The 13,534-nt window shown below is 39.8% G+C and overlaps 1 protein-coding gene across 1 annotated transcript in view; it reads left to right on the forward strand.

Annotated features, from left to right (window-relative positions):
* The window catches only part of SHISA9 (shisa family member 9), a 174,197-nt gene that overhangs the window by 149,459 nt on the left and 11,204 nt on the right, over positions 1–13,534 (forward strand). Inside the window, exon 3 of the mRNA XM_005420417.2 lies at positions 4,705–4,860. Coding sequence (XP_005420474.1) covers positions 4,705–4,860 — 156 coding nt within the window. The remainder of the gene's footprint in view (positions 1–4,704; positions 4,861–13,534) is intronic.

The following is a 13,534-nucleotide window of genomic DNA, read 5'->3' on the forward strand; positions in this document are numbered from 1 at the left end:
AGGAGCAGGGAAGTGGCTGAGCTCAAGGGATGCCCATGGCAGGCTCCTGGCTCTGAAGCAGTGAACAAGCTCATTATTGCTGCAGCCTCCTCACAGCCCTTCCTCTAACCCCAAGTCTCTGGCAGCTTCTTGACAAGATTAATCAAACCAGGTGAAGGCACAGTGTATGCTATAGAAAATGCAGAAATCAAACCACTCATCTTTGAGGCTTTTGTCCCATTCATACATGGAACTATGATTACTTTTACCTTGAGTTCTTATTTGTATTTAATACTTGCTGACATGCCCATTGCTTGGTTCCTGAATGAAGTGCATAAATCAGATGTAACACCATCTTAACAGGACAGAGTGCAGAATAATTACAGTGACCAATAACATTATTGCCACAAGATTCACACTAAACTAACTCCAAAGTTCACAATCAGCAAGGGGTGCCAAAAAGCATTTTCACTTGAAAAATGCAGTAAACAGTTAACTAGTTGCTGAGCTATAGGTCAAGGTAGTAAAGAGATATGGTAATGATCAATATTTGTCAGCTACTGGGAATGTGACCAGAAACCAATGCCTCAGACATTTCCAAAGGCTCACTGTTGGTGGCTGGAATATAAACCTCAGTTTTTCTAGCTATAAACTGGTTTTGGTGCAGCTTCCTTCCAGTTATTTTCTTATCCATGTGTTCCCCCAGCAGCTTTTCTAAACCTAGAGGTCTTAAGGGAATTACAGTCAAAAACACTCCAGCATAAAAAAAAACTTTTAAATTTTTCTTTTTCTCCCTGTCTCATTTTCTGTCCATCAGACACCTAACTTGTGTGTGGTGAGCTCCAGCATATTCCAAACTCTTCATTTTGGGCTGGTAGCAGGAAGACAGAGAGCAAACCAGAAACACTTCATCCACAATGACCCCTCAACGTTTCAGAAGGTTAGGGAGCAGGCTGGCATTGCATTTCCTCGCTTCAGCAGAAAATAAGATAGGTTGGGAGTATTGCAGGTTTTTAACAACATCACCATTGCTAATCAGGTCTGATTATTCATGCTAGAAGCTGTGGCACAAACAGTTTTTTGAGTCTTTGTGATGTTCATACTCTCTGCTTTTTAAAAATAAATACATAACTTGGCAGGGGCACAATGCAGCTGGTTGTATGGAATACTGTGGTGGACAATACCAGTGTCACATTGCCAAAAATAATCTGTGAGCACAGCCACAGCTTTCGGGTTAAAGTTGACCCCATTCAGTGAAGCAGCTATTTGCAAATACCAATCACAGAATATTTGCTTTACAAGTATAAAGAATTCCACTTGGCACAAGGGGTCACTGGTAAAGCTGGGAGGGATTTTTCTGGTTAAACTTTCTTCCAACTGAAACCAGTCCCTTGTATCACAAAGTACCTTGAAGAATCCAAATTATTATTATTTCCTCCCTGAAATGTAACAATTACTATTTTTTCCATCTTCACATTGGAAAAAAAACAAATCTCAGATTTTGCATGAACATCTTGTGAATTAATGTCTTATTGTGAATCAAATGTCTTACTTCCTGAGAGAATCCCAGTTCTGTATTGCTGAGACTGAAGGAGTGTTAAGCATGATACTACCAAGGCCAATCCCTTTTTTAGTTACAAATATGGATTGCCCCAAGGTAGGGCAGTGCTGCTCAAAACCTCCCAGTTGCTCACAGCTTACTGGGCTCCTGCAGTGATTAGACTGGCACTGCCCAAACTGCTGCAGAATTTACATTGCACCACTGCTGCTTCAGTTATGAGCGTTTCCTAAGAAGCATCCAAATACAGGTGAATTTACTTACCCACATTGTCATATTAACTACATGGGGAGAAAATGACACAAGTGTCCCATTTGCTCACTTATTTCTAGAAACCCAAAGGTAAGGAATCAGATCACACTTTAGTGAGCTTGTGAACACATGCAACATTGAGCAGCAATGGCCAGTTAGACTAAAATTTAGTTTGATTCAGATTTAGACAGATGTATATACCAAGCTGAGATTTCTCTTGTAGGCCCTAGGAGTTCATTCTAATGGGAGCCTCTTTATAAATAGGAATCGTTCTTCAATATGGCTAAATGCACTTTGCCAGAGGTGGCCTTTTGCTTAATTCACTTTGTGCAAATGGCCAATTGAATGAGTAATTGGAGCTGTGTCTTGTATGTGATGACTTAGTCTTGTGTAAGCATCTGGCTGTGTGTGAGGGGCACTGTGTTAGTCAGTGTGGCAGTGTGAGAATGACTGTCTTTAATTCGCTTGAAATTCATTATTTAGAAGAGTTCTGGGCTTTTAAAAGACAGGAGAGAAGTCAAAGAAGATCTAGAAATTGAAAACATATTTCTTTACATCTTTGTAAACACTCAGGGGAGAAAATGACAGCACCATCAGTAACCCAGCAACCAAGAAGCAACAGTCTGTCACTGAACACCCGGACAAAGCACAAGTTCAACTTGGTCATCTTCGCCAGTACATTCCTGGGGTAGCTCTCTCCACTGTGTTTAGAGACATGACTGAATAAAACTGATATGTCTAAGTAAGAAACACATACAGAAACCTGTCCTAGTTAGCTATGCCTTATTTACATTGTTTTTACAAGTTTCCATGGCTAGAAGTCATTTCAGCAGCAAGTGTGGTGCTCATAATATTTCTAATGCAGTGAAATCATGATGTTTTGACATATTGAATAATTGCCACAAGGGAACTTCATAACAGTAGTGTCCATGAAGTACTGATTTAGGTCTACTCAGAAGACAAATCAATGACTGTAGGGTTAAAAGTTGACACTTTCCTTACAGTGAAGGTCCCACCCATGCTGGTACCTTCAGTGCTACCCTTTACTGAAATACAGCTGTGCTGGCATTCCTACTCAAAGTGCACTCACAGATGCAGCCAGAGGAGAGAGATATTTAAAAGATCAAACCATTCTATTGAGAGGCTCTCCTCAGCTGTACTCCAGAGATGGAATGGGAATGGTATAGGATTGCAGAAACTCCTGCTCTAAGAGTCACTCAGTTGCCTCATACATGCCAGTACTAGAACTGAACAGAAACATACTGAGAATTTTTACTTACTACAAAATTACAATTCCTTAAAACAACAACTGTTTCTGTGAAATTGCTGACTTAACCAACTTACCCTTTCAAGGTAAACTATCAAAAAATATTCAAAAGATGTTCCAATAGTTTTTGGGGAATTCTGAAACAGAAAAGTTGCTCATTTTTGGTTCTTCCTTATTAAGAATCAGTAACAGCAAGAAGAATGATAGCACTGGTACAGTTTTTGTCCTGTTACCTCAGGGTCCCCTCCCACCTTAGGCACAGGTGTGTGGGATGGACAGAACTCTGCAGGGGCAGCCCCAGCAAGAACAGCAGAGGCTGCACCAGACACCACAGACAGGGAAGAAGCTAAAAAACACCTTTGGTTTCTTTTCTCTCTCAGCAGTAAACCTATTAACTGACTTCAGAGCTCCTGCTTATTAATGAGCTGTGGAAAGCCAGGTGGCTCAATTTCCTTAAAATCCTGGCAAACTGCAGGGATATTTGGCTCCTGCCAGATCCTGTGGGCACTTGGAGGATGCTCCAATCCATCCATCACAATAAACTGCCTTTCCCATAACTGACCAGTTTTCTGTCTACATGATCTCTATGCTGCGCTCCATGCTGTGGGAGTTACTGTATTGTCACCAGGACAGCACCATGGTCTCACTGTAGGAGAAAAATGTGCTTGTCTGTGATTGCAGAAGCCATGAGAAGGTTCTAGAATTGCCAATCAGCTCAAAGTATTTCAAAATATATAGCCTAGAGAAAGACTCAGCAAAAAAGATACACTGACCACTCTGAAATCTGTTGAAATTTAGGTTTGCAAATTGAGTGCAGCATACAATTATGATCAAATGTTTCAGAGGCTGGAACTGAACACTAGAAACAACAAATAAATTTTATCTTACAAAGAAAAGCATACAGACTGTATTCTCTACTAAATAGGAACAAATCAATTTCAGAAGGGGTATAGGGTTATTGGTGGCATAAAACTCTACATAAGCAGTGATTAGCTCCTGTTTTTATGTATGTCTGCTACAGAAAACATGATCTTGGTATGATATTACAATACCCAACATCAGGGGAGAGGAGAAAACATAAGGACAAAGCGTGTGCTTTGAAGAAGTCACCTAATGATAGTCATGAGGCAAAAAAGCACATTTTACACTGTGATGCTTGTCTACAGAACACAACATAACACTGTGCAAACAACAAAGCCGCTCCTGGTTTTAAAAGCAGTGTAACTGTGAATGTGCAGCAGCCTGAGCCAATTTAAATGAGTCTGGCTCTTTTGCTGCAGAGAGCCACTCTACTGCCCTGTATTCAGTCTAACTTGGAACAAACTCCATGTTTTGCTTTGTATCTTAATGCTGCAGCAAATTCAGTATTGTCGGTGTTTAATTGTTTTGAAAACCTATTTTTTAGTTCAAAGACCTTCTTATACAAAAATTATTGTGTGTTGCCATAATTATTTGTCAGCTTTTAATCATACCATTAACTGTTCAAAGTACAGGTCTGCTGTACTCAGACTCCCATTTTGTAATAAACGCTGTTTTGTTGCATTAAATCTCAGGGCATGTTCTGTCTAATCTGTACTCAATAATGACGTTGAAAACCTTAAGTCTAATTTACTCTTTACTTAATGCTTGTTGATTTTCTTTAATACAGATCCACCACAGATGAATAATGTCATGCCAACATCTCCCCTCCTTCCTCAGATGGCACATCAACATTCATATCCCAGCCTGGGACAGATCACAAACCCATACGAGCAGCAGCCCCCAGGCAAAGAGCTGAACAAGTACGCGTCTCTAAAGGCAGTCGGTAAGTGAGCGACCGGCGCACGATTCTCCTCTAGCTCAGCTTGTGGCACTTGCTGCTGGCAGCTGACACTCTGCCTCCAAGCTGAAAACAAGGTCTGGCTCATCTGGACTAGATCATGGTCAAATTTTATGTGGAATATCACATTACTTGGAAATGCAATGAAAATTAAGATGAGGACTGCAATTAAGGGATAAGAAAACAATGGTGATGGTATGATGTGAGCTCAACCATGCACACAAAACCACCCCATGCCCCTGCAAGATATTTCCCAGCAGGTTTTACCTGTGATGTACACAAAGGGTTCAGCCCAAGTTCTTTACGTCCCAAACCTGTGATGAGTAGGGAGTTGGACTTGATGGTCCCTGTGGGTCCTTCCAGCCTGAGCTATCCTATAATATGCCTACATACGCATTGTGATGTGTATTTCTCACAGCTTTCTACACAAATGAGAGAGAAAAACTTAGACACCTGCCCAAAAAGAGAAGGAACTCACACAGTTCTGAAGCAAGATTTTCCACATTCCCTGCAAGATGTACATTAGTAGATCACTAGAGGAATGTTCTGAGATCTTGTAATTTCAAACAATTAGTGCATGATAAAACTCCTAATAAGGATCCCAGTGGTGGCTTATTTCTGTGCCTGATACATATTATTTTAAATAAATGAGAGAACAAAGAAACAGTTGTGGGGAGGGAAAAAAGACCATAATGAGTAAAAAATTCAAAATAATTTCATCTTGAATGTCTAAGTTTATAATAGTTTCCAGGGCCTGTAAATACTTTCTGCACACCCTGTAATGACAGAAACACCCTTCTAGACAATAATACATTAGGAACTGGGGTGTCTTTTCCCACTAACCCTTACTTAGCTTTCACATATAGATGTTAACATAATTTCCCCATAAATTCAGAGCAATGCTACTCTCCCTATTTCCTGACAGAGATACATATCTAGAAAAAGAGCAGAACTGCTCAGAGCTTTCTGATCTAAGAAACAAGTCTTCACCATGCCAGAAAAAATTTTCATCACAAACTTACAATCCTTTATCTGCACTTCAGGATACCAGACCTCTAACAAAATGTACATCAAAATCCCATCTCAAATAGCTCAGTTTTACTTTAGCTTGTTGGTTTTATATCTTACAAGTGGTGTTTTAAATCTGTTTATAAAAACAAGGGTTAATAGCTTTCTGCTAGGTTTTGAATACCAAGCAGCTTCACAATTCCTTCTTCAAAAGGTGCTACTGTGTAATGATGTGGTGATTATCACAGATTTATGCACTGATATTGAGCTTCTTTTTCAGATGTCAATTTAGGTCAAGCCAGTCATCAAAGCTGAAAGGTATTTAAGCATAACAAAATGAGAGATGAAACACTCTAAGAAACTTCTCTCATCTGCCCAAGAGCCACTGAATGTACCTTTTAAAAAATTATGAAATCAGAACTTATATATTTCTTGTGTGTCTGAGTACAAGTTTTTAAAGCAGCTAGATTATAACCATACAGTTAAATCAACCTTGAAAGATTGTGCACTTCAGCTCCAGAAGTTGTATAATGCCTCTTAGAATCTTAAACTAAATTAAACATAATTTCAGGGACATTTTCTTCCAGGGGGATTGCACCATCTTTCCATGCTTCTCCCATATTCTTCCCCTCCCTTCTATCTTTTTTGCCAAGTTTTAGATGCAGGTGAATTTTCACAAGTACAAAAGTGCTGCATTGTGATCCAAACTTCTCAGCAGAAAACAAGAAAGGTTTTGAAACTGTTACACTTTCACACCTTCTGTCTGGACTTATGGAACAAGAACTAAATATGGTTTTCAACCATTTTCAGACTCTCAAGGCCCTGATTCCACCCAAGAGTACCTCCTGAGTACATCCCAAGGTCACACAGAGGTTTTTCCCTGACGCCAGCCAGGCCTAGGTCTGTGCCCACGCTGACATCCAGCTCTCCAGACTGCAGGGTTCGTGTTGGCTTTCAGAGAGCTCTGACAGGAAAAAGGAGCTGGCCAACATCAAGCCCACCAGTGCAAATCTAACCTGACAACATCTTTTGAGCAACCAGACATAGACTGAGTTCACTCTGACCTCAAGTCACAGGGCAAGGCATTTTTTGCCTGCCAACATTCAGACCTGTATTTATGGATCCCCAGAGCAGGTTAATGAGTGTGTGTAATCCATCCCTTTTGCATTCATTGATAGTGGCTTGAGGGTGCATTCATTTGCCTCAAGAGAAACTTAATAAGGGATATGTTCTATATTTCTCCATGCATTTGAGGCCAACCACATTTATTTAAGCGCCCCTTACTCTGCATGATCCCATTGTTTGGGTGTAGTCCACTATGCTTAACCCTTTTCTTTAATATGGGATTGGAGGAGGACGCATTTCTAATGTTTTGTAGCAACTGTAGCTATAGCACATTAATATCCCTCATCAGAATGTGGCCATAAGTGGGAAGAAGTTTAGATAACTGAAAAAGTGAAGCTTTACCAGAGGCAGTATTAAATTAATTTCTACACAGCTGCTTTCTTCTGAACTACAGATGTCCTAAAAATTTGGCTTATTTTAGAATTGAGCTACTCATTCCTCAGTGATTGTCTGCTGTGAAAATTCAGTTTATGGAAAAGTAACAAGTCACATTAATCTCTGTTTTGATCATGTTCAGGTTCTCCATTAACTTCAGTAAAGATCCAAGTGTTTGTGAAAACAAGAGACAAGAGACCCCTTGCTATCAATTTGCATTGTGCTACTGAGTAAGAATGACCCATACCTTGGTAGTGAGAACAAACTGATCCCCAGGAACAATTTTAAAGCTACACCTCAAATTCCAGGTGACAGAGCTTAGCAGAGTGTGGCTGGACATTGGACTGCTTATGCAATGTGTGCATTGCAGTGTCTGATTCAGCACCACAGGGGAGGAGAGAGTTGATAAGGCTGCTGTGGATGCCTTTAGCTTAAAAAAACTAAATATTTTTACTTGAATAAGCTCAAAGTGCACAACCAAACACTTTTACACTCACTGGAAGAGGATGTCTTCCTCATTTCTTGTTAGGAATTCCTTTATTTGCTGCAGTCTCCAGAATTCCTTAAGTACTGACCGTGGTTGTTGACCAAATTCACCTTTCCCCTTACTGCCTGCTGGCACTTACATATCTGAATGATGTGAGGACATCCTGTGCCTATTTTGTATTCTCAGATGAGTGCCTGGAGTACAGTAATGTACTGCTGAGTTGAGATGTGCTTACTGTTTTCCTCACTGCACTAGAATTTTATTTTCCTTCTACCCTGGCACACACAGCACCAGGGAATAACCAGCAGAGGCAGAGGACCACTTGGAAATGAGACAGAGAACACCCATTTCCTGAACAAATAGATAAGAATTTTACCTCCTAGCATCTCTAGCCTACCTGGCTGACTGCTCTGACTTACTGTTAGGTGCACTCTCTTCATCTATTACCTTTCCATTTTCAAGCCACAGAATCTCTTTCAGCAGTGCCAAATATTTCCCACCTCAGAATGTGAGAGACTGTCTGAGGGAATAGGGTTAACAAGTTCCAAGACCCAGCAAAAGTGGTCATTGAATTTTTTTTGTGGCCATAAACACCCAACGTTTAGAAATTTCAATTTTTTGGTCACCTGAGAAAACATGATCCTTGTTTTCTTCAGTGCTTTTGCAGTATTTGATTATTTATGTGAAAAGTGCAGAAAGAGGTTTTTCTGCATAAATTATTCTTATTTCTGGTTCATCAACCATGATTTTACTCCATGCTTAAATGGTTATTGCTCACTTAAGCAATACTGACATGCCTGAAGCTACAAGTGGATGGAGATCTTGTAGCTGAACACCTTCATGAAATTCAAGTCCCAGGACATACAAAGGTAGCTCATCACAAATTTTTATGCACATCATTTGGACATTCATTTGGAAAGCATGAACAATCCAACTTCAAAATGCACTCAGCTAAGCTGCAAGAGTTGTAAGTCCATCCTGCTGCATAAGAGTTTCCTAGAGCTCAAACAAGCCTCCTTATCCTGAGTTATTAGTTATTTATCCAGTCACACTGTTCTGCAAGTCTAGCTCAGTAACAGTTAATTTTCTTTCCTGAATTTCAGGGAGTGCAAAGTTATTAAATATCTTTAGACCTTCTTGCAGAAAGGAAAAAATACTCCAAACCCAACTTCTAAACCACCAGAGGACTGGGAAAATGATCATTCAGCTGCTAGAGAGGTGCACAAACATGCAAGCAAAAACTGAGAATACCAATGTTTCTGTATTTGATTTTCTATTTCTTTCATGAATTTTCTTCTTCCCTTCACTCTCACACACACAAACATTTGAGGAACCGATTGGACATTGTCAAAAAAAAAAAAATACAGTGAACAAAATTCCTTCCCAAAACACAGACTGAGAAAGCCTTCCCTGATGCTGGGAGTTGTTAGTCTCCTGTGGGATTAAATCAGATCTAATTGATTTGATATAGTGAAGCTAGGAGGATATAATTGGCAGCAGACCCACCATCACATCTCTGAGTCTACAGCTCCCAGCATTTCTTGAAGCTGCACAGTTCTTTGATCCCAGAGGAAACATTAGACTGTGATCCAGCTCTGCTTGCAGTTGCAAAACTGCAAAGTGAGACTCTGCAAATATGATGCTCAAATAAATATCTCCTGGTTAGATCCCTGCAGAACAAGTGTGGCCACAAGTGTGCCAAGGCACCAGGCAACAACTCCCCAGAAAAGTGAAGCATAAGAACAAACTGACCTGGTCCTGTGTCCTCTGCACACAAAGAGGGATCCAAAGGGAAGATCACCTGGAGGTTTCCTCTGGGCTGTAATCTTTGAGCCATCTTCTTGTCTGATGGGAATATGGTTGCTGCTTTCTCCCAAGCTTCAAATCTTCAATTTCCATAGAAATGGCTGCAACTCTGTGCTGGTGCAAGATCTGTTTCTCACCGTGAGACCCTCCCTGTAGTTCATTGTGCTCTGGCCTGGAAAGAAACACTGCAATTGGAAAAATGGAAACACACAACATGCCTGCCCATGCATTCACAAGTTTGATACAGTCCACTTTTAGAAAAAGCAGAACTAAAAATTTATTGGATTCAATATGTTTGTATTAATTTACTTTCCTATACCAACCACACTGTTACACTGAGAGGCAAATATTCATGTTTCTTTGGAAGGTTGAAAAAGCAATTGTGCTTTCTCTTCAAAGACAAAAATAATTTTCAGTTACCACTTCCATAGACAGTTACACAAAGATGGATCAAAAAACATCTGGGGCACAGGAGTATCTCAGTGGATTTAACACTATGAAAAACAGGGAAGCAGAGATTAAAGCATCACTTGTAATATCCAGAGGGTGATTCAGATAATGATTTCATATATCCAGAGGTATGTGCTATGTCATAAATAATGCTCGACTAGATCTGCCCGACTCAGCACTGGAACTACAGATCTGGCTCAAGAAAGTGTGACAAAAAGCTGGATATCTTTTCATTATTATTATTATTATTATTTACTCAGCCCAGTGTGGCTGGAGATTTTGAAGCTTTTGAGGGTTCATTTGTTAGGGAAGTCTTTCATATTTTAATCCTCACTTCTACTTCAGGCACAAGAGAAAAGCCAGGCAGCAGTCAGGAGCAAGCCTTGCTTTCCCAACCCCCTGGCAGCACCTTCCCTCAGCCTCCCCAGTCCCCAGCCAGAGGAAGTGGAGCATCACTTCTTTCACTCACATCTTCTGATGAAACCCAGCAAATTCCACAGCCTGCCCAGTGCATGCAGATGAAATTACAAGACCTTTTCTTGCTTCCACTAAATAATTTAATTATTTTATCTGTTATTTACCCAATTGGCTTTGATACCCACAGGCACACTGTCATAGGTAAATACAAAAGGCTTGGAGAGTCTTGATCAAAATATTTTCCTGTTTTATCATCCAGAACACTCATTTTTTCTTCCAGTGAAGTACTCATATTTTAATTATAAATGTGGCGTTTGTGCAGAGCCTCAGTATCTCGAGCTAAATCATCTGCTTTGCTGACATTCTTTTTTGGCTTTTTAAAAAACAACATTTTACTGTAAAATCCACAGGAGGATATTCTTTCTGAGGATGGGGAATTGTGCTCTAAGCAATCAGGCTTCCAAGCAGCCATTGCCCATTTCATCCTTTAGCAAACAGATTTGTGAATTTTGGGGATTCATTGGTTTTGGCAGAAGCGACATCATGGCAGGTGGAAGGAAACTGCAAATGGTCCTCCTTTAACAGGAAGCAGTTCTAGCGCCAAAGGAGGATTCTCTTAGACACTGCCATCTATGTTGGCTCCTTTCTCAGACTTTAGCAACACAATGAACTTGGGAAAGAAAGGAAATCTGACCTTGAGGTGAATTCAGTTTAGGTTTAAACTTTAAACTTTTAGTCCTGTGTGTTGGACTCACATCTACTGAATTTGGTTTTCTGAACTTGGTCCACTCCCTGGTTATGTAATGGCTGAAGAATATTCATAAGAATTTATTAAATCTTAACTTCTTTTTCATGCCAAAAGAGAAAATTTAAATCTGTGCATCCTAATTCTTGTTCTTGATGTTGCTATTCTTTGCACCTATGCTCCTTACCACAGAGACACAGCCTCTTTTTTTGTTGTTATCAGCACACTAAAATAGTGAAAAGTAAATCTTCACCAATTACTCATAGAAGTTCAACTTATAAACACCACTCCACATTCCATCAGTTATGCACCACAGAGAACTCGCACCCTTTCACTGAAAATTAGGTTGGCTCTCTGGAAACAAATTGATTTTAAAAATCCTTATTATGTGATAATGAATCAAAATTAAACAAAAATCTCATTTTTATGGGACATAACAGAGAAATCTAAAATAAGAGTACCAGAAACCCAGCCAACTGCTAGAGAATGGGGGGTTTGCTGTCTTTTGCTTTTCTTTTGGCCTTGAAGGTAGAGCCTTCAGAGGAAATGAGCTTACAGTAACGACGTTTATTTCCATCCATTGAGATCAGTGGCAAACTCAGGAAGAAAAGAAGTAAATCTAAATCAAACATGGGTTATTCCAACCTATTTCTATGAAATGCTGATGAATTTTGCATGAATTTGTTTTACACATTAAGTGATGGAAAGACATGAGCAAAATTTTATGCTCAGGCAATAAAAGTAAGCCAATAAAAACAAGGCTCAGCTCATGTGATGACAAAGCCTAACAATGCTGAGCATTTTCACTTGCAGCCCTTCCTAAACATCTCTCTCTGTAACTGTTTTATTTTGCAATATAAACATACTTTTCATCCCACAATGCAATTTTTGTCATCAATTATTTAAGCATAGAGATTGATCCTAAAGATATAAAAACAACTGTGAATACCTGCAGATAAACAGCAACACTGTGGGATCCCAACTCAAATCTAGATTGCATCTGAAGTGTGGCTTTTAACAGGTCCCACCATGGAGCCTACACATTGCACTACTTGCTTTTAACATACTCCACTCATTTTTCCCTCTGGACTATTAGCTTTGTAGATAATGTATGGCAATATTTTTGCAGGACGAGTTTCATACCTGTGTTCAATGCGTGATATCATGTTTTAAGACTTTTCAGCTTTGTACATGGGTATATGTACAAATGTGCAATGTTCTTCAGGATTATCCATGAACACAAAAGATAGTAAGACAACTGATAGGAATGAATCCCTTATTAACAGTATCATATAAATAGCAGCAATTATCTGTCTGCTGTTTTGGTTCTGCAAAGGGGGCTCTAAAGACAGTAAATGTGTTTTTAAGAAATTGCACACATAAAAGTCACAGAGACCATTGCTTTATTCCTACACATTCACACTATAATAACAAAGAGCTTGAGGCATGGAGGGAGGAAGAGTAGTAACATGATGATTTGCAATGCACAGTTAATTTCTGCAAAAGTCGTTCTCTAACAGCTTATTTGAAGAAGAATAAGGGGAAAAGAGAAGCTGAAAAAGAAATCTGATATGTAGTAGTTATGATACTAGAGCATTAAAAAAATCACCACAAAGATACCATTTGTTTCCATTCTAAGGAGAAGATGAAGTACAACAGGTAGTTTTTGCAATGGGAAGGTTTGCAAAGCTTTCCAGGCTATGGAAGGTGCTGCTGTGGAGAGCAGCCAGGGCCCTGCCACAAGGGAGGAGGCAGAGCTGCAGCTCAGCACTGCTGCTGCTCATTTTGCCCAGCAATTGATATGATTGCAGTTCCTGGGGAAAAGGGGAGAGAGGAGCTGTGTGCTCCTCTGTGGCTGCAATCTGGTGTGTCACTATTAACTATTCATGGCAGGGAGCTGCATTCCCAGTTTGTCCTGGGCTGGCTGTCAGTCACTGATGCTGCTGCCTTATGTGAGGGCTCTGCCTTGGACTTGGCCCAAGCTGCAGGAAAACCTGAAGAAACTAATTTTCTTCTGACAGGGCAAGTTTGGGAACATGAGTTCCTTTCAGTTTGACACATATCTCTGGTTTGGAAACCTCTGGCAACCATGCTCAAGAGTTTAATGATACAAATGCCACAGAGTCTAAGAAGAGGGAGACAGGAAAAGAAGAAAGGAAGAATAATCCAGAACTCAATATGCATAAGTATAGCTATGAAATTACTTCATTCCTTTTTTTTTTTCTCATGAAAAAGGAGTAGAAAAA

Source organism: Geospiza fortis, unplaced genomic scaffold (assembly GCF_000277835.1).
Source record: "Geospiza fortis unplaced genomic scaffold, GeoFor_1.0 scaffold237, whole genome shotgun sequence".
NCBI lineage: Eukaryota > Metazoa > Chordata > Aves > Passeriformes > Thraupidae > Geospiza > Geospiza fortis.